The sequence below is a fragment of the Battus philenor genome, unplaced genomic scaffold (assembly GCF_028537555.1).
Source record: "Battus philenor isolate CCGP_79_NKW_IND1 unplaced genomic scaffold, ilBatPhil1.0.hap1 SCAF_6, whole genome shotgun sequence".
Classification (NCBI taxonomy): Eukaryota; Metazoa; Arthropoda; class Insecta; order Lepidoptera; family Papilionidae; genus Battus; species Battus philenor.
This window is the reverse complement of record NW_027181726.1, coordinates 3516102-3537319: the sequence shown is the minus strand read 5'-3', so window position 1 is coordinate 3537319 and position 21218 is coordinate 3516102. Positions and strand designations below refer to the sequence as shown.

At 31.9% G+C, this 21218-nt stretch overlaps 1 protein-coding gene across 1 annotated transcript in view; it reads right to left on the bottom strand.

Moving 5' to 3' along the window:
• cta (Guanine nucleotide-binding protein subunit alpha cta) overlaps positions 1-20773 on the bottom strand; it is a 45051-nt gene extending 24278 nt beyond the window's left edge. The window contains exon 1 of the mRNA XM_068773469.1: positions 20109-20773. Within this exon, the coding sequence (XP_068629570.1) occupies positions 20109-20609 (501 nt within the window). The 5' untranslated portion in view covers positions 20610-20773. The remainder of the gene's footprint in view (positions 1-20108) is intronic.
• Positions 20774-21218: the final 445 nt, after the last annotated feature.

Genomic DNA, 21218 nt, shown 5'->3' with positions numbered 1-21218 from the left:
ATAAACAAACGGTAACTTAAAATAGTATCGGACGCTGGCAATCGCCCACAACTTCAATGTGAGAGCCAATTTAAAATTTATGCTATTATCAGTTTTAAAAGTTCCGTTGACACGTGTATTGCCTCTTGTATCTTTTTTAATATAATGTGACGGTACTGTAGTGTATTCGTCGAAGAGTTAGTATCAGAAAATATAAGTCAACTTATTCAAAAAATATAACTTATTCATCAACTCGTCAAGGATGCCTTTACATGGTGATAAAATTTTAATCTCCAGCTGTCGTTTGCACTAAGCGGACGCGTTGTTTTGCTCTTCTGCTGGCTGTTCTTGTTTACTGTATATGATTTGCCTAATGGGAATGATTTCTGTTTTACCTATGATTTGACGTTCTTAATTTCTATTTAAACCCTTCCATGCCATGTGGAGCGTATACGACCTCCGCTGCACTTTCCGTTCAGGCCATTTGAAGTTCTCATTGAAAAACAAAGGATTCTTGAAATGGAATGGCCTAAATGGAAAAGCTTCAAAAATAGCCATGGCACGAAACGTGTTAAACTATGATTCGGTATTTGTTTCTCTATCAGTAATAACAAATATATCATTTAGATTGAAACAACATTGTATTTACTAACTACTACTGTCCTTGCTTGCAGACTTTAATAATTTTTCCGCATGTAAATCCATCTTCATTTTTACTGTTGTTAAATACAACTAAAATCATTTGCTACGAATAGCGCTATATTAGCTCTCTCAAACAAAGCATTCTTTTCCTTTACCTTATAGTACGTTGACCTAAACTATAGGGGTGCAACACGAGATACTGTAATATATCCTTCAAAACACCTCACAGTAATTACATTATCCACAACACCCTTAGTGAAACACAGTAATGCTTACACAGTATAATTTACCGATAGATATAAGCAATACGACGATACCTATCATTTTTTCTTGTGGGAATATCGTACGTAGAAATACCCTACCGCTGTGGGGGCACAGAAAAGGTTATATCGGACTCTTATGGGTTAAAAACACCTCGGTGTTTAGCAGTAGCAAAAATGTTGACGTAATTTAAACTACGACAAAAGAAAGCACTAGCAGAAAAAGTTACTATCCGACGGAGTCATCACTCGTACTAAATGAAATAATACATACTAGATTTTGAAATACAAAACCATGGGTAACATCGCATTTTAGGTCCATAAATGTATGTTTAAAGCAATAAACTCTGAGACTTGAACGTAACCTTGTTAACCCTTCTTTGCATGATTTTTAGTATTTTTTTAAAATAAATCAGGTTGATGTAATTAATGCTCTAGAATAAAGGAAAAATATTTAAAAAAATCCCGGTGTAAATAAAAATATGTATTATGTAAAAAACAATATGATGGAAATTTACATCATCATGCATTTTCACATATTTAGCCCGGTACTAAGTAAATAAAAAAATATTGTTTACTTAGTCTTCTTTATTCTTAATGATAATTCAAAAAACAATAATTATTTTATTTAATCACCAATTGACGCCACATTTATTATACGAAATTGTGAAATAGCCTTTACATTTGGGAAATTTGCACCGGGGTGACCCACCTACTTTTGGTCAATGTTCAGCACCATCTTTTCTTATGTCTTTTGGAGGTGGTGGAGCTGGAGAACCTTTTCTTTTTTTGATTGTAATTCTTCTTCTAGTACACTGGTACTAGGACGCCCTCTTTTAGCTGCTTTGGTGGTTCCCTTGTTGCATAGCACAAAGGACAATTCATTTCTGAATTGGCCCATTGTAAGCAGACTCTTTTTAGGTTCACCACTTTCTTGAGCATTTTTTTTATAAACAATCCAAGATTTTATAATAGCAAGATCAAATAGATGAAAAAAATACGCAAATACCACTTTTTTGACCCCATTTTTACACGATTTCTGCCCAAAAAGCTATCCATGAGATCTACTCCTCCCATATGTTTATTGTATTCTTGGACAATAAACGGACAAGTAATATCAGTATGTATACCAGTATGATCTTGTGCTAGGAAATTTGATTACTGGCATGTATAATAATATTCCAAAGAACTTATACAAATCATATTCTCTAAATGATATAGATGAACTGGGATTACTCTGTTTTTTATATAAATTTGTCTCCTTTAGTAATGTTTTGATAAAATCTTCAGTGATAAAATAGTTAAAACATTGATATGGAGTTTCTAGGTGTGATAGACCACCTGAAGCAGCTGAACTCCCCAAGAAAGTAGTTTTATCTGTGTCATACACCAGATTCCTTTTTTTCCAAATCAAGCCTCTTTTGTCAAATGGAAAACTGGATGAAGACTGCAAATTAGATAAAGTTGATATGTGAGAGGGTTTTTGATCATCTGGTCCTACAAGAGGAGGTTCAATATCAGCAGTTTCATCCACATCATCATCATCATTCTCCTTCTGCAACACATATTTTCATCAGCATCGTGGTTTTCATCAGAATCTTGGTCATTAAGGTCATCTTCTGAGAGCCAACCGCCTTATAACTTACTAAGATAATCTTCAATATCTCTTTCATTTAAGTTTCCCCAAAAAACAACATAAAATAAACATTTACAAAAAAAAGCTCCCATACATTACAAGTGAAGTTACTGCATAGTGATGTAAATTTATATCACAAGGTTTTGAGAAATTCATTTATAGTGTTTTGATATAAATTGTACATAAAATAACAAAAACTTGAAAACAAACCTTTTTTCCACTCATTTTCATTTTTTTATTGTATTTTATATCTCCGTTAATTTCCATAAAATAATTTAAAATCTCGCTCCTTTCTTCCAGTCACAACACACAGCAGAATGATAAGTTCTAGGTCTGGTAATTCACAGTGACCTTTGCTATTTTCCGACAACCGCGTTTTGTTGTACGCAATAGTCGCTTAAAAAGTTGCGAGCAACAACAAATTTACATTACAAGGGTTTTGAGTATCTTTTTTTGTTGACTAAATGTTATGATTGAAATTTCCATCACCATGCAAAGAAGGGTTAATTTTTGGTGGATTTCCCAAAAGAAAAAGCTGTACGGTTTTTCCAAACACGAGCTGTCTTGATGTTTAAACATTATATTGACTTTATTAAGCCTATTTGACCAACGCCTATATCTCACTAACCGAGTCTGTTTATTGCTTCAAAAAATGTTCTCGGTTCGTTGCCATAGCAACAATTATGTACATGTTTGTGTAGTAACATCCGTATTATTTCTTGTTACTCAGCGACAGTGGACGTACGGTAAAACATAGCAGAGTTTGACGCACTCAAATACAAGTGTAATAAAACATGGACGACGCCATTGTTAGGTAATGGGAGCATTCCATTTCGCACCGCCGGCGCCTCGCGTGCTAATTGCCGCTCTAATTGAACCCTAATAACGGTTAAGGTTTCGGATTGCTACAGTCTAAAACGGGGCTATATCCGCCTTCACGGCCCTCGATACACCGATAACAGCATTACCTCGATAACGAATCATTAAACTCAAAACAAGTCGTTTAATATAAATTCTTTCAACGCTTCACGTTACGGAAATCAAAAGATAGACCTTAAGAATAATATGAGAAACTACTACATTAGTGTTACGTTCAACGTCGCTGCATTAACAGGAGAACCACCTCCTACGTTGGTATTTCTATATTATGTAGGGTAGAAGACGATTATGTGATAAGTAAGATTCTAGAAATCGCTAAATAAAAAGGGCCCGATACTTTTTAATGACTTGAATGGCGAATATCGAGTAAGATATAAAGAGTTGGAAGGGGGTTTGACTTCACCCTGAAATGATGCATCTATGCCCGGAGTGGAGACATAGCATGACGAGTGCCGACTCCAAAAAAAATGGAAAGTAACATTGAACAATGTCAAAAAAATGCCAGTATGTCCAATAAATCAATGTCAAGCGGAAATAGAGTGAGTAGTGACTAACCATAGAAAATTATTTAAAAAAAAAATTACTTTTCTTATTTCCGTATTTTCTTATTTCTGTGTAAACCTTGTTGCTCCACATTTTAATATAAATATCACGTTTTATACACAAACCATGGACGCAAAATTATTATTAAATCTAAGTTAAATTGTATTGAAAAAATGTACTATATATTATTTGTAAGTTACATGAACAGCGATTATTTCTTTAACTACTACCTACTACTAATTTACTCTTTCGTCCGATTTTGGCTTGACCTAGATTTATGGAAAAACATGTATATAATTTCAATTTGGCTTCATGAATTGACTATTCTTAAAATATAGACTTTTCATTTATTTTAATCAAAAGTGACATTATTGGCGGTTAAACCTATTAACATCTTTACACCAATAAATAATGTACTACATAAATTCATAGTTATTTAACTTCAGCTCAAACTTTATTTAAAAAATCTTTCGATATACTACGTTGAAAAAAAAGATTAAACGACTGCTTGGCTGCATAACGATAAATTTGGATTGCGTCCCGATCCCACGGGATTAGGGGAATTACACCGACACCTGCTGCTAGTTTACCGTACAGTACACTAATTCAATCAACACCACGCATTGGGGAACGGACATTTTACCATTAAAGCTGAAGGGATTCTTAAAGCTTTAACCAAAATCATTCTACATTACCGATACAATGAATATTATTTGAATGATAAACAGGAAATTCCACATGAAAAAAATGATTACCATTATAAAATAGGTTATTAGCCAACTTCAAACATAGAATTAAGTTTACCGAATGTTATTAAACATCCATATAGCATTTTTAAAGTGCTTAATGAAATGAATGATTAAATGTAAGTGTGCGGAAATAAAAAAGAAATTGAATTCAAATAAGGAACACTATAACTATTTAACTATTGTCAACAATATAACTAATTATTGTCTTTCGAAAATTAAACAGAAAAGTTGTTAGTAAAGCATTTCTTCACTTAATATCTTCATTAATATAAAGTAAACATAGTACAATTAAGTGGTTTACATGTAGATTACATAACTTAAAATAAAAGTGAGTATATCTTAGAATCTGGTTAAGGATGTCTAGGTATATTCCGCGACATTTGTACGTGTCGCTAAATAATAATATGCAATCATTACTTTGTCACGTTTTCGTTACTTTGTTAGTAAAATTATACTTGATGAGACTTATCGTAGCAATCACTGCAGATATCGCGTATAAACACAGCGATTTGCTAGATTTTGCATTAAAACTTTAATCTAATAGATATACTACTTTGTTCAACTTCGAAAACATCCATTGGGAATAATACCATAATCGCACTCTACAGGCGGGTTGCGATCGCAGTGCGATATTGTACGCAGAGAACGATGCTACCCATTTTCTGGAAACTAGTTTGTGAGCTGTGGCAATCCTATATAATTAATGCACAAAGTTTGAATTATAAGATTGGGACTAATATATAGCGAAACACAACTACCACCGTTAATTCACTCAACACGTGTTTCACCCCTCCACGGGGCATCCTCAGGAATAATGTTACAGCGACCAGTGCCAAACACCGAGTCGACTTGACGTGTTTCGCATTGTTTGCCGCACGCGTATTTATCAGCCGGCTGGCGGGCGGTGCACTTCATTGCACGACTACTGCTGCATAGCGGAAGTAGCTATATATTAGCTATTTATTATTAGTAGTCCCTTTCTTACTTAGGATGGACTTCCGCAAGGTAACGCCTGAATCTATTATATATTATATAAGATTGTATCACAGGAATGATGCGATACCCGAGACCTAAGATCGCAAATCTCAGCCTTCTACCGCTGCTAAACTACTCATATTTACGTTAAAATAATAATAATAGAACCTTTCGAATAAACAAAATAAGAAATCTTCAACCATGGGATACTGTGATAAAAATGCCAAGAATTAATATAGGCGGTCAAGTAGATTAATACAACTTTATTACCATTAACAATTCCAGGATTTAAGAAAACATCAGTTGGTATTTACAATCCAAAATCAGTCGTCATTAAAAAAAATTGCAGAGCTGCTCGTTCCAATTTTAATTTTGGTTGTAACATTTAAATAACAATACCGCTATTCAAGGACAGCCAAGGTCGAAACCTTTTGATACGTTTTAAAAATAGAGGCCGCCGATTGTAACTGCCAATCAAACACAAAGTCACGCGACTGGTCCAAAGAAGGCACGAAGAAATTATATACACTGGTGATGTTACTTTCCAGGAACGAACCATTGGCATTCAACATAAATTCTATTAAACATATCCTCGTAAATGGAGAAAAGAAAGCAAAAAATATTTAAAAGAATACAGGGTAAAAATCTCAAAAATGTAATGGGTTTCCTCCTTAGTTTTTATTAATTTATTTATATTAAAATTTATCGAAAATGTACAAAATATACGTTATATAGTCTTATGGTGTTCTTTTCATCGCGGTCCAGTAAAAAGAATTACGAACTGACAAAAAAAGTCTGAATGTATTTGTGTGTACAAAAACCCTTACAAACTTTTTCTTTAATTTGGCTCTAAAGAATTTATTCTTATTAAACCTATACATAGTTGCTTAAATTATATTGTATGTTAATGTTATGTTGACATTATACTGTATTACATTATATCATCTATTTTTAAAACCGGGCGAATGGATACTAAACGAATAAAAGCTTGCCGCACATGTTTTTTAAGTTTGTTTTTTAATTATTACGGTATATTCACATTTCTTCAAATAATTAGATAGGTTATTATACGACACTGCTCCTTCAAGCAATATTTTTTTTCTTTCTGTAGTTTGGTCTACCCTTGATTAATTGTAATTTATTAAAATAAAGGTTGACTATTATATCCTGCCTAATGTTAAGTGGATAAGAAGTCTTTGGTGGTAATAAATAGCTGATAGCGTACATAAAAAAGAGCATGAAATAAAGATATAGCATATGACATATTTCAGCAAAAAATTGTAAATTTTTGCATGTACAATCATAACATGACACTCAAACGCGATAAAACTAAAAACAAAACATTTAAGGCATATTGAAAGTAAAATCTAAACGCTCGTTGATTTTCATTCAATCTGGCCGAATGAATCACGGTAAAAAAAAAACTCGACGCCAACATCAAAAACAACCTTCTCGTTTTTGCTGCAACCAGAGCGGGACTGGTTCACCTATGACGCTTTACGACCTAGGCATTTTTAATGGCGCGGCGATGTAGTGTATTTTTATATATCGCCAGTTTATGTAAATTTTACGATAGCGCTTCTTGTGAATCACTTTCGACGCGATCTGATGCAAGCGCCGCGACCCGGACCATTCATGTTACGACGTGCTGCGTTGTTAGAACGCGTTGCCGAGTTATAGCGGCCATTCAATGTTTAATAGCTGATGATTTTATATGTAAACTGATGCATTTCACTATCTCTCTCACGTAATATTGTACACAATTAATAAGAAAGTTTTATTGTTAAAATTGACACACAATAAATACAGTGGGTCGTAATGGAATTAACAATAATAAATTAGTCATTCGGTGATTTCCAATGATAATGACTTGAAAAATTATACACAATTATCATTATACAATCGGATAATAACTAAAAAATGACACTTGTTTAAACTAATTTAAACGTCGTGCTCTCTTTCAACATCTGTTAATGTCTATAATAATATTTTATCCTTTTTATAATATTAATTAACGACCTTTTGATTTTTTATATAAACAATGACACAAATAAGTATTTAAAATACCTATAATGAAAACAATGTAACCTTTAGTGGTGCAAGGCAAAATGGAAGGCAAACGGTCTCGTGAACACTCTTCAACAAGATGGAGAAATCTCATTTAAACTGCAGCAGTTTTTCAGTTAAAAACTTAATTAATTAATGCTGTCACTCTGCCAAATACTGAGCTACATGGCGACGCACAGCAAGACTAACGGGGGCACCAGAACCGACAGGAGTATAACTACAACTGCTCTGACAAAGAGTGCACAATTGAAAACAGAAGAATATAATGAAAACTATTTTCCACTAAACAATTTAAAAAGCAAATGTATTATGACTAGAAATAGGCGCAGATTCACATTGAAACTTTACTGCACTAAGAAATCATTGAGATGGCTTCAATAAGTTAATATTACATAAATTAAAAAAAAAACTATTGTCAAAATCAAACTGCGCACACGATAGTAGTATTTTCTCACTCGCTTAATCATCCTTTACATATTAGTTATCCGTCTCACTCGCCCTTTCCCAAACCACTCCCACAAAAGTGCTTTCCTCGGTAAGCCCAATTTCTCGACTTCAGATGAATAAGCATCCAAATATCCGATCCTTTTCTCTTTCAGATTTTTTACCAATGAATATGTTTAACTAATATGTTCCATTAGTTTATAAGAGGTAGAGGTAGTTTATAGGAGGGATGTTTATAAAAGAATGGTTAATTTCATATAGTAAGTAATTAATACATTTTTTTAAATTCACTCATGTCAAATATATGTAATACATATACACGATACGAATTATGAAAACGTGAAACTATTTCTTTGTAGCTCAATACAAAAATTCCCAATTTTTTTAAAACCAAATTGGTCAGATTCACCTTTTAAAAACTTTTACACCTATAGTCAATCACCCTGTATATAAACACGTGTATCGAACACCCGAACATTTCACTCGTAGCAATCATTACATATTGTCGTGGCTTGGCCTCGTTCATTTTCATGTACCTCGTCGGTCAGCTTGTACAACGTTGCATTGGAATACCCAATGCCTAACAATGGGCAAATAATAGACTTCGCAATAGTTTGACCAATATGGAACTATGGTCATTAACCTTTAAATTGGCAGAGGAAATAAGCTTGAACGATTAAATATAATCCGCGATGAATATAGGCTCTTTCAAAATAGGCGCGTAAGATATAGTGGTACAGTACTCGTAGTATTTTGATTTGACACATCGGGCAGAAGATAGGATACGTCTTAGCTTCTCCATTTCTTTTCATTCTTTTCTGTCTGGTAATTCTATGAAAGCCATAAATTATGTTAACCTCTTTATTTGTAATTTAATTTAAATTATTGTCGCTAATGCAGTAAAGTCACCGGCATATGGTTTGGCACATAGTACAAAAGAGTACGAATTTTACCGTAAGCCTTTTAGATCATCTGAGTTTGGTTTCTTAGTGCATTATATGCCATGTAATGTCTTGTATCCCTCGTTAATATCCTTAACGAGGATGTGACATCCAATAATTTGTACGAAGTCTTAGTAACCGAAAACAGCCCGTTTCTTTTCTTTTAGACGTATACACATAGACCATGTGTAAATAGATACATTACAAAGTTAACACAATCTGCGGATGATTCAAATAACCGTCTACATATCAAGTTTTCTATATACAGGCAGGTCGAAACGCGCTAAATATACTTGAAAACATTGCAGTACAAATAATTAATTACAGTGGGAATAAGTCCTTAGGGTATACGTTACTATGTCACTTTCATAGAATTACGGGTGCGGTCTTCAATACACCTAACAGAAGTATAATTTACCATCGCATAATGGCTTATGTTTAACTAAATTGCAGGTGAATAGATAGCCACGTCGAAGGTTGCATGCAGAGCCTTAGATATTATTTATTTATAATCAATAATAATTTCATACCACCTTGAAAGATTGTATAAAGGTTATATAGAAAGTACCTTCAGATCTCAAACATTAAATATAATTAAAAATAACTCGAGAAATATTTCAAACAACAATGATAAATTTAAGAAAAAGTATTGTTCAAAATATTATTAATATAAGGAAAGGAATTCTGGAATATATTTCCGTAAAGGAGTCTTTCTCCTATTGATTCTTATACTTGTATATACATTGCGGTTAGTTGAGTCTAGACTTGAATATTTTCTATTTTTTCTCAATAACACGACAATAATACATAATTAAATACTAGGATATTAGTCCAAGTAGCCCTCGAGACTACCTTAAAAGAGGTTTCAGACTAAGCGTTCTTAGAGCTCTGCACCTCGCGGAATCTGCAAATGCCACTTTGACAGCAGTGAAAGTCAGATAAAAAAATAAACCAAATATTCGTCTCTACTCTTGAAAAACTCAAAATAGAGACGGGACTATCCACAGTTTGCTTGCGTAGAATCCTAAAGTATTTCAACCACATTGCGCGGAGGAGCCTAAAGCATCTCGAAAAGCTCATCGCTGGACTAACGCAGTAAGAAAAGCGTACAACATCTTCGTGAACGGCTCTTTAAAGCTATCTTAAAATAGAAAAGCCAGGAAAAAACTAGTAGAGGAGACTGATTTGATTGGCTATGTCTAAGTCATTAGGTATATGAAGAATAATAACTACTTAGCATGCAGTAGCTCACAATTCAACGTACAATGCTTATGCTACATAGCAGTATTTTTTCATAAAAAATGTTTAGACTAATAACAATAGCCAATATGTCGAAAGCATATATTAGTATGATAAGGACGATATACCTCATATGATATTATCTCAAAATTACTCGAAGTTGTCGCCTACGCACAGCACAAGTGACTGTACGAAGCTAACAAAGAGAATCATTTACGGGTGCACATGACTAACTTGTGGATATGGATAATAAAAAAGGCACAACAAAGGATCAATGGAGTACTTTTTTAAAATTAATTGCAGATCATCAGCGTATTATACGCAGTTGTTTGTTTATTTAATTGAATACAATATTAAAATAAGTTTCCTTTTACATTAGTTTTATGATTTCGTAAATACTCCAAAAATTCTTTATCACATATAGATCTTATTTTTCATTGAACCTTATATACACCATATATACCCTAACATTGGGAAACACTGGTAAAGGATGTTTAAGTGATAATATATCACGGAAATGAATTGCTTTACCTATATTAAGTAATTAAATTTTTCGTTTATAATAAAAAAGCTAGGAAACCTCGTAATTTGACTTAAGTTAAGCGAAGTATTATTATTAAGTAGGAAATTAATTGAATAAGGGAAAATAACCAAATCCTGCACAAGGTTCTACTAACCGTGTTTAGATGCACAATTAGACAGTGGCACCAACTATGATGTCTTTAAAAATAATATTTTAGAAAAGAATTTAAATAGAAATAAAGTTCTTTCGCGACAAACTAAATATCATTATCATTGTAATTTCAGACGTAGGGTGTTTACTACTGCACATTGCCCTTCCCCATATATTATCAATAGGAACCGTTGAAAGCGGCCATCAAACACCTTCCGACAAACTTAACAAGGTTGTCTTACGCTGCCTTTATTGGTCCGTGGTTTCCTTCAAAGCCTTAAGGCGCGATGTGGCCACTGCCACCTCAACTTGCCAATCCATGAATTAGTAAAATTCAAAAGTCATATATATGATCTATATATAGTAACATCCTTAATATTCTCACTGCTTAATTTTTACAACAGGACATGACAATCGAGTTTCTAATAAACGTAATGCATCCTATAAAGTACCCTATAGTAACATCCGTCTTGAGTGAAAAACCCAGACCGGAGTGCATGACCGCGATTGGACCACCTCATTAAAATTACCGTATCATTGCCAGCATTGTTCCATAAGGAATACCTTCGCTTATTTACTTGTTTTTCATACCTTTAATCATAGTGTATCTATGCGATTTTTTACAATTTTCTGGTATAATGAATGTACTATTTTTTTCATATATGAGCCGCTCAAAAGCCAATGCCATTTTCTGATATTTACTGATTTTTGAAAATTTAGATGAAATAAATAATAATCTTAGTTATTAAAGAATTTACTCGGTGGTTACTTTTTTTGAGGTTACACAGCCCTTTCTAATAGCTTCTGAATATATTTTAGAATAATTTCAGAAGCCATTGTCAATAATTACACCTCTTATCAATATTTTTTACATAATTTCTTATCTTTTTTTTAAAAAAAAGCCAAAAGGTATAAATCATAAAATTTATAAGATGCTGTCATTATTTCAATAAATACTTACGTTTTTATTTACACACCTGTACATATATTGTTTTTTAGGTTTACACATCGAAAAAAACTTTATACACTTTTCTAATTAAATTAATAAACCAACAATTTTAAAAACTAATATATCAAAAAATATTAACTTTCTTAATTTTGGTGTTTTGGACTTAACCGCACTGGCATCTGAACGGCTGATACATCGATAAAAAATAAACATGGACAGTGGAACTATTTAAATTACTTGATTATAGAGATTTAAAGAAAACAACGTGCGTGATATTTTTTTTTTTCATTAAAAATCGACGGTGACATTACATTGTCAAGGAACGACGCATATATTGTGAGGGAAATAGGCAGTAAAACCTTTAAAGAGGTAGATGTTTACCACAATTGTACCTATTTTCAATCACTCTGTATATATAGGACTAGTGTATGTCTTTTTATTTATGATTAATACATACCTGTAAATATAATTAAAAAATGACAGACTATTTGAATCACTCACCTTCTTTAAACAATTTCGCAGAAGCTATCGTACCTAATAGCAAGCTGTCGGCGCTTTCTTAGAAACCTGCACACCTATATTAGAGCTTAATTAAGATAAAAATATACAGTCTAGGCATCCGAGACGTAAACCGTCTGACGCAATTTCACATCCGATCCGATGGTTCTCCTCGTACTATAATTTTTCAATTCATAGATTATGCAACGTCCTGTCGAATCTGCTGCCTAAATCTATATTACCTATCTATAATTTTATGTACATTATGTAATTTAATAAGGTATATATGATGCAAACATTTCCAGGATACATTGCCATTTATTCGACAGATATTTGTTTCTAATGACCTTGTAAAAGTAATAAAGGGGGGGAACCTTGTGTTCAGCACTGGATGTTCTATGACTAAAATGCTAATCATGACACATTATCTATATATATATATATATATATATATATATACATACATACATTAATTATATTACAGACAAATACAGTTAGTGTACTTCGTAAGTTTAATATTTATTTTCCTCACCTATATATTCTACTTTCATAAATTTATCTATGAACCGAACAAATGTTTAACTAATAGAGTAAATTGGCTGATGTATTTTATGTAAGAATTGTATATACAAACAAATTGTTAAAAATATATATTAAACGCATTTCCAAGTATTATAAAATTATATTCGCATCAATACCTAAATTTAATACCACAGAGTCCTAATTAATGGAGAAATAAATATATAAACACTTCACTATGACTATTTACAGAAACGGGGCAGTATCGGCGGAAAGGTTATTTGTCCTGAATACATTATAGCACTTTTAAATGTTACATAAAACATTCCGTAGTACTCGAGTTGCGCCGTCGACAATAAGCGGTAATTACTTAAATTTCCGGTCTTTTCAAGTTGTAGGTAAGTTGCCAGCTGCACTGTTACTGGAGGCGAATCGACTTCAAATTGCTCGAGGCACGCAATTAAACACCTTAAATGCCAAAGTAAAATCACTTGAAAATCGAGAGCACGAAATAAGGAATCTCGGATAACTGCTCTTATGTAATTTTAACTGCGTATGTAGGACTATGGGTAAAGTGAAACGGTATCGCATGATCTCTTATAAGATTGTTTAATATGTATTTATATGGAAATCTTTTTATTTATTCATTCAATTGTTACTTGTATAGTTCAAAGAGAAGAAAGCTTAATAGAAACCAGTATCAATTTGCGTTCCATCATAATGACCTGAACTTAAAGTTAAAAAGGTTCCAAAAGTCTTTTGATACGAGAACAAACTCAACCGGGATTTTTGTAATTAGTTCTATTATACAGGTTGATTTGTTATTGGTGTAATACATTTAAAGAGGCGAATGAAAATCTCGTTTGCAGTCAACATAGTGAACTTCATATCCAAAAATCAATGGTTTCTGAAATGATTAAATACCGTAATGATAATTCGGTAAAGAAAACTTTTTAATATTCGTGTTAATAGATATAAAAATTTATAATGGCTTAATCTATCCCTTCAGACTTTGTATTCCTGCTAGAAGTTTTAGGCCTGTCGCATTATAGTAGAAATAGTAAGTTAATGTAACATATTTCAAAGTGATCTCTTTGTACCGAGTAGTTGAAAATTGATGTGAAAGGTTTACAGCTTTTAGCTAACAAATGAGCAATACATTCACCCATTTTAAGGCTTTTACTACCTAAATTATATTTCCGATTTGTCTTCATGAAATTGGAAAAGGTTTATGTTCGAAAATTACCTGCTTAAATATCATTCATCTTTATCTAATAAAATTAGTATGTATATAACATTAGCGAAACATGGAATATTGACACATAAGCATTTTATAAAAGCTTCCATAGACAAGAGAAATTTAGTTGAGAATAAACAGTCAAGATTACTCGAAGCAAATCAACAACCTTCAATAGGTACGACCACAACTCTCACATTAACCGCTAGAAATGTTTTACTGCTTGGCGTTTCGCATATATTAGAAAATCTAATAAGACATTTTGTAATAGTGTAATAACACATTTTAAACTGAGACGCTTTCCCATTCTGATATCATCGAATTACCGTATGCAATTACGAAACAAATTCTTAATGTTCTGTGAAAATACATTGCCATTATATAGTTTTACATAGAAAAACACCGATGAATCGTATAAATTTAATTTAGCTCGCTTATATTTATACAAACGGAGATGTATTGATCGTTATCGTACCACAAAACTATTACCAAACAGCTCTTCTCAGTCCTAAACAAAGCGTAGTGTGACAAACCGTGTCTCTTTGTCCACAAACACGCGATGCAAAATCATGTGGTTGTACGTCAGTAATTAGCATGCGAGCTGCTCGCACGTTACCGCATTGTGCGCGGAATGACACCACGGCTTTTCCATAAACGTACCCCGCGTACCAGTTTTGGTGCAAGACCCGGAAAAAAAAGTTGTCGCGTGAACCATATCCAATACAATTTGCTGTCTGATACATAAATGAGTACGATGTCTTGTTGAGATGTGAGCGGTTTGGTATTCTTTACAGTTTTATCTTGCGCGCTACAAATCAATACTAACTTACGTATTACGCAATTAAAATATTATTTTAAAACAAAATAATTGTTAATAGAACTATGGCATATATTCGCATGTTGGGCCATATAATAATTTTATAAAGAATAGAACGCATTAATAATTTTTCATTTATAGAAACCGGCACCTCGAAAAAGTAGAAATTGGTAATAGATGTAAAACCTTTTTTTTTCGAATTCAATTTATTTGTGACTCATCCTATAATTAATAATGATTTAATTAAAAAAAACATATTCACAAATTTTGGATCAGTAAATTTCAAAATTGCAAAAATGTACTCTATCTGTTCTTGGAGACTGTTTATAGAAAGAAGGTAAAGGCATGTGGTATTTCAATAGAAAAAAATATTATTTCTGAGTGTTTCTAAATCACTTTACTCGTGATAATGGAAATTAGGTGTAAAAACTTTAAAACTTTTTGCTGAGAAAGCTATAAATGAGAATGAGAAAGCTATAAATTTAATTATTTAAAGCTCTTACAACGCACAAGGGTTTTAAAGAGAATTGAACGTATAAATCTAAAAACTGTTTCATCTATCGTTACCTAAGTGTTTAATATATATCTGTTCCTAAAGAAATGTTCCAATAAAATCTCTGCTAATTGGGAACAATATTTAGAGTTCGTTGAACCAAAATCGGTTTACCCGCTCCAAAGTCTAATTACGATAGGTGCCGGCGTTGTTAGCATTTCCGGTTTTAAGAGTTTCGTGGAACTCACGGCTTGCGGATGCGGGGTCCATAACGTCAGGTAGTAACTGGTAAAGTTAATAATTACAATTGTGACCATTAAATAACTAATGCATCAAAAACTAATTGATTCTCATCGTTACTTCCTTAGATAAATTAATATACAGGTCGAATAGTTTTGAACCTTAGGGGTGAATGTATACAAAAAAGTTTTTACATCTACTTCCAAATCATATATAGAGATATCACTCCAAAATATGTGACATTGATTTATTTTTCCAATTTCATTGCGACAGCTTTATAAGTTCTGACAATGCAATCTGCAAGGACCTATCGGTAACAATAAATATTTTTTATATGTAGTAATCGAAGTTTTAAGAACGCTTTGTTCTACTATATAATAATTACGCGATTTATTATCTCCAATACCATTGATATTTAGGGTATACCAAACATTAATTGGCAACAAATGGCTTTATTCGATTGGTGCAGGATGCTGTTAGCCGTTTTGACTTTTACAGTTTCGACGGATTCAGGGCTCTTTCTCTCTAATAAAATTAAAAAAAAAAATCTACGTCAGATACTTACCTGACGTATCGTACTGTATTGTATTTACAGCAAATGAGCTTTATATTTAACTTCGAAGCTTTCACATTTATAACCAATCACCCTAAAATAAAACGTGGTGTTGCTATATATTTGCTACGAATATCGATTTAAATATTACCATTAAATTTGTCCAGCTACACGTATATACGTGCTAATGTGAACTTTTAACTCTAGCATCCATTTCATATTCGGTGAAGTTAGAAAGGAATCTATATTAACTACAGATATTTATGGTATTGATAGAGACGATATCTAGACTATAATTAATAAACATATAATAGAACGTTCGTGTCTTGTTTTATTATTGTTTAATATTGTTTTAGCTTTATTCAGTTATCATCGTTTAGATATAATCTAACATAATTATGGCCAAGGCTTTGTAAGCTATAGACAAACATATTTAATTTTGTACTTTGTTATATAAAACAAATGTAAACCTATATCATGTATTGCTTTTGGCGTGCGTATATGAAATATGTAATAAATGTTCTCAAAAGAGAAAAAAACAATGATGCTTCTAGCAATTTAAATGTTATTTTTTTATATTAAAACTTTTTTATTGCAAGTTTAACACTTATATCATAAACCTCATCACTATATCTTTGCAACCATAAGGCATAGAGACTTAAAATTATGTGGGAATATACCTTTCTCCGAGTAGAAATCAGCTAAGAACGAAGATTTATATAATTCCACTTGAAAAGGGATTTGAAGGAGCGTTTATAATGTTTAGTGTGGGGGAATCTAGTTATATTTGATGTAAAAAATGTTATCATATAACATAGAGTAATTTCGACACCACTGTAGATTCGCAAAACACAATTCAAGTTCAATTCCGTCTTTTGTGCTATTGTAAGTAATTGTATTACGTAAATTAATTGCACAATAGCTTCGATTTTGTTACTACGTGTACGAGTATTTATTACGCAAATAATATCAATTTAAACTCCAACATTTGTCACGTTCATTCAATAAATCGTCCGGTTCCATATGCAGTCTCACGATTAAATATTTTCAAAGTTTAAATTTTGTTATGAACAGTATTTTCAATCATTTATCGTTTTTAACTAACAAAGCGCTTCATTTTTAATGGTTGGTTGGTTTATACTAATGGAAGTTTCACAAAAAGGAAGCATTAGAAGTACTAGTGAAACGAAGTAATCGGGATGAGAAAAAGCATAGATGTATTTTCTTACTAACTGAGGCAGATTACGTACCTAACCATTACTCAAATATATATATATATATATATATATACACAACTATTTCTAGAATGCATGGATTCACTAAAGATATATACATGTTACATATATATATTTAGCAAAAACATGTGTATATGCGTCTTTATTTAACAGCAGTATATTTATAAACACGTGATCAGAAAAAAAATTCAACAACAAGCACACAGTACAAAGTTCACGACGTAAACAAAAGTAATTCGAATTATAAAAATTGTTAATTGTTATTGTTCTAAAATTTTATTGGTGGAATGATCAAACAATTTCTAACAATGTTAAGCGTTCTAATTTTCAAATTAATCTAGTAAAGAGACGCGCAATGAATGGACGAAATGGCGTCACTTACAGGCTTCCGTTTTGGAAGGAAGTCCAACAAATACCGTATGGAATAACAAGGGCGAGACGGCGTATTGAACAATAAAGTTAATTAAGTACACGACCTGAAATCATTATAATAAATAATCCTTCTAAACAGTCGCAAAGCAACATGCGTCTTAATAGCATCTTGCGTCTTATACCGTGACGTGACGCAACCGAGTTATGAGTAATAAAATGAGATAAGAAACTCAATTATAATAATTTCATTTACGACTCTAATATGACAAGTGACGAATACACAGTTTAAACTTATTTCGATGTCGGAAGTAACTGTGGTAAATCTTACGTAAGAAATTTACATGAGTCATTAAAATAATGACAAATTTAGACTAATCCAACATAGCAGTACAAATAAATATACTTTATTTGTACTGCTATGTTGGAAATACCAAGACATGTTAGTTACAATATTTATTTGTTTTTTTTTTTCAATTTCCCTCATCCGGAACAGGACAAAAAGTATTAAAATATGATTTTCATCATTTTAAAAAAATATCGTTAAAAGGTACATCATTCTCGCCTTGTAAAAAAAATAATATGGGTTAATTTAAAAATCCGAAATCTCTTCATTCATTGACTGTTAGAAGGAACAAAATTCGCTTGATCAGCCAGTATCCATATGAAATATTGTTAAATTAAATACTGCTTTAAAGGCAAAAAAATATTTACCAGGAAAAATACCAAAAAAGGCCAACAATAGATTAGCATATAAATGTGTGAAGCATATTTTTTGTAGGCATGCAATGGATATTATAAATATCATTCTCAAACAAGTATCCCCAATTCAGAAAATTCTATCGAAAGTGTAATTGAATCTCTTAAAATACATTAGGGAATTTAGTAACATTACAAATTCTGGTCATGACTGTGTTTTGCCCAAGTAAATATAGTTTAATATGTAATATTCATCTAATTATTTTTGGTCTTTTCAATTAACCTTAGTACTTTGTTTACTTGATTGTATAATATAAGGAAAGATACCAGTTAAAACCTGCAATATTTGATTAAGGAACCCTTGTCAAATCATTTTAAATTAATTAGTTAATAATATTATTTTTTAGATCAATATTTATTATTTTCATACAATACATAACTAATGTAAACTGTCAGAAATCTCCGAACATTTGTGATGACTTGCAAACATAAGTTTAAGTCTTTAGTGATATTAAATGATTAAATAACTCTTCTTAGATTCTTCATACCACCCATAATTTTAATATACTAATTGTTCTTAATGCGAAACCCAAATTACTCCTATTTATATACAACTTTCATATTCTGTGTTACACATAATCAAAGAACATTTTAATTGTTACAACAAATAATCAATCATCTGGCACTTACAATCTAAAACTACACTTATAGAATCAAAATTTAAAATGTAGCAGTAGTTGTATATGAAAGAAATTGTAACTAATAATACTATGTTTCAATTTGTATTCACATGTATTGAAACATATATAATATTATTTAGTATTGGTAAGTTAACTGAATATTTTTTAGAATAATAACAAAAAATAATTACCTAATACAGATTAAGTCTTGAAAAAGTATGACTATGGTATGTGACAAAACAAAATTAATCAGAAGTCTATTTTTTCTTCAATTATATAAAAATATGGGTCCATAATTAATATAAGTATATGGTATCTTCAATATACTTATATTAAATATATTTATGTGTAAATACCAACTCATATGGAAAATATCTCAATGTGATATAGTTATGGACTAAATAGTTGTGATAGCAACCAAAAATAACATAATATTAATAATGTTCATTTTCATAATTCAATATTTAATGTTTTAATTTTTTTTTAATTTGACATGTAAATAAGCTTTTATTATTATATTAAATAATTATGAATGTCCTAAATTAATTAGTCTGATAGTTACTTGGGAAGAATAAGCTTATTTCATACAAAAATTTAAAAAAAAAAAAACTATTCTCAGTATTGCCCAATTGACAATAACACCAACAAGGATAAGACCTGTCAAGTATGTGCACATTAATAATGTTTAAATAGAGCTTATCAAAAACAAACTTCAACAAATATTAGAACAGATAACACAAAGAAAAATGTTACTCAAGCATTGTTTACTTTGCAAACATTAGACAGACTTACCAATTGAAACTCTCTCCGCCTATCGTACGCTCTTTTTATGGCTCTGTCTAACCACAGGGAGTGAATGTGCGGTGCATAATGCATGAAGAGCAGACTGTCGAGTGATGCACTGCTGTTGAAGTGCAGCGCCTGCTGCCCGATATCCAGATTCCGCGGGTTTTCCCACGGGATCGCAAGCTTGTCGCGCGCGTCCACCAACACCTGAATACCCTTCACAATGTTCTGATAAATCACATGCTGGTACTCGCGCACGAGTTCCGGCTCAAACTTAACTCTGTGTATTATTCTCATCTGTTTCAGGAATGTTGATTTTCCGCTTTCACCTGCACCAAGTAACAAAAGCTTGACCTGTCGGCGTAAGGTCTGCTTGTCCTTCTCCAATATTCTATCGATCTCCTTGCTTCTGTATCGCTGTTCTATCTCCTCGGGCGATAGTTTTAGGCGCAACCAACATGTCAGGGCTTCGGTACAACAGTAACATGACCACAAATCGTTGGCCATTTTGCATGATTATTGCAATTACTACTGAGAAACTAAGCAATTAACCTTATACGCTATTTAAATAGTTTAATACAACACATTTTCACAGTAACACTTCGTACACGCTGACAGTAATAAAATAAAATAAACGTTTAATCCGGAATTAGTTGTACACACGCATCGCACCCCTCCCGAACTCATTGAGAAAAATAAAATGAGAAATTGTAAAACAGCACAGATAACACATTAATACTAGTGTTGTAATGTTAATCGATCTGACTTAAAATCGATTATTTAATTTTTAGTGCTTTATGTACGTGAGATGACATCTGTAATTTAAGAAAAAAGTTGCTCCATGAATAATAAACTCTTTAAACTGCTAAAAATATTCCCTAATTAATATTAGATTCTTTAAAGATTCGGAAAAATAATAAAAAGAACTAATTGCAGATTCGGAATGATAAAGACATTCTATCGAAATAAAGTAATTTATTAAAATATATTTTCTTTGAGTACCTATTATTTTAGTTTTTTTAAGATAGTTGAAATGATGGAACGGCTTAATCTCAAAATATTTTACAGGCACTTTCGTAATAAGGAAAGAGAACAAAGGAACGCGATTCTTAATAA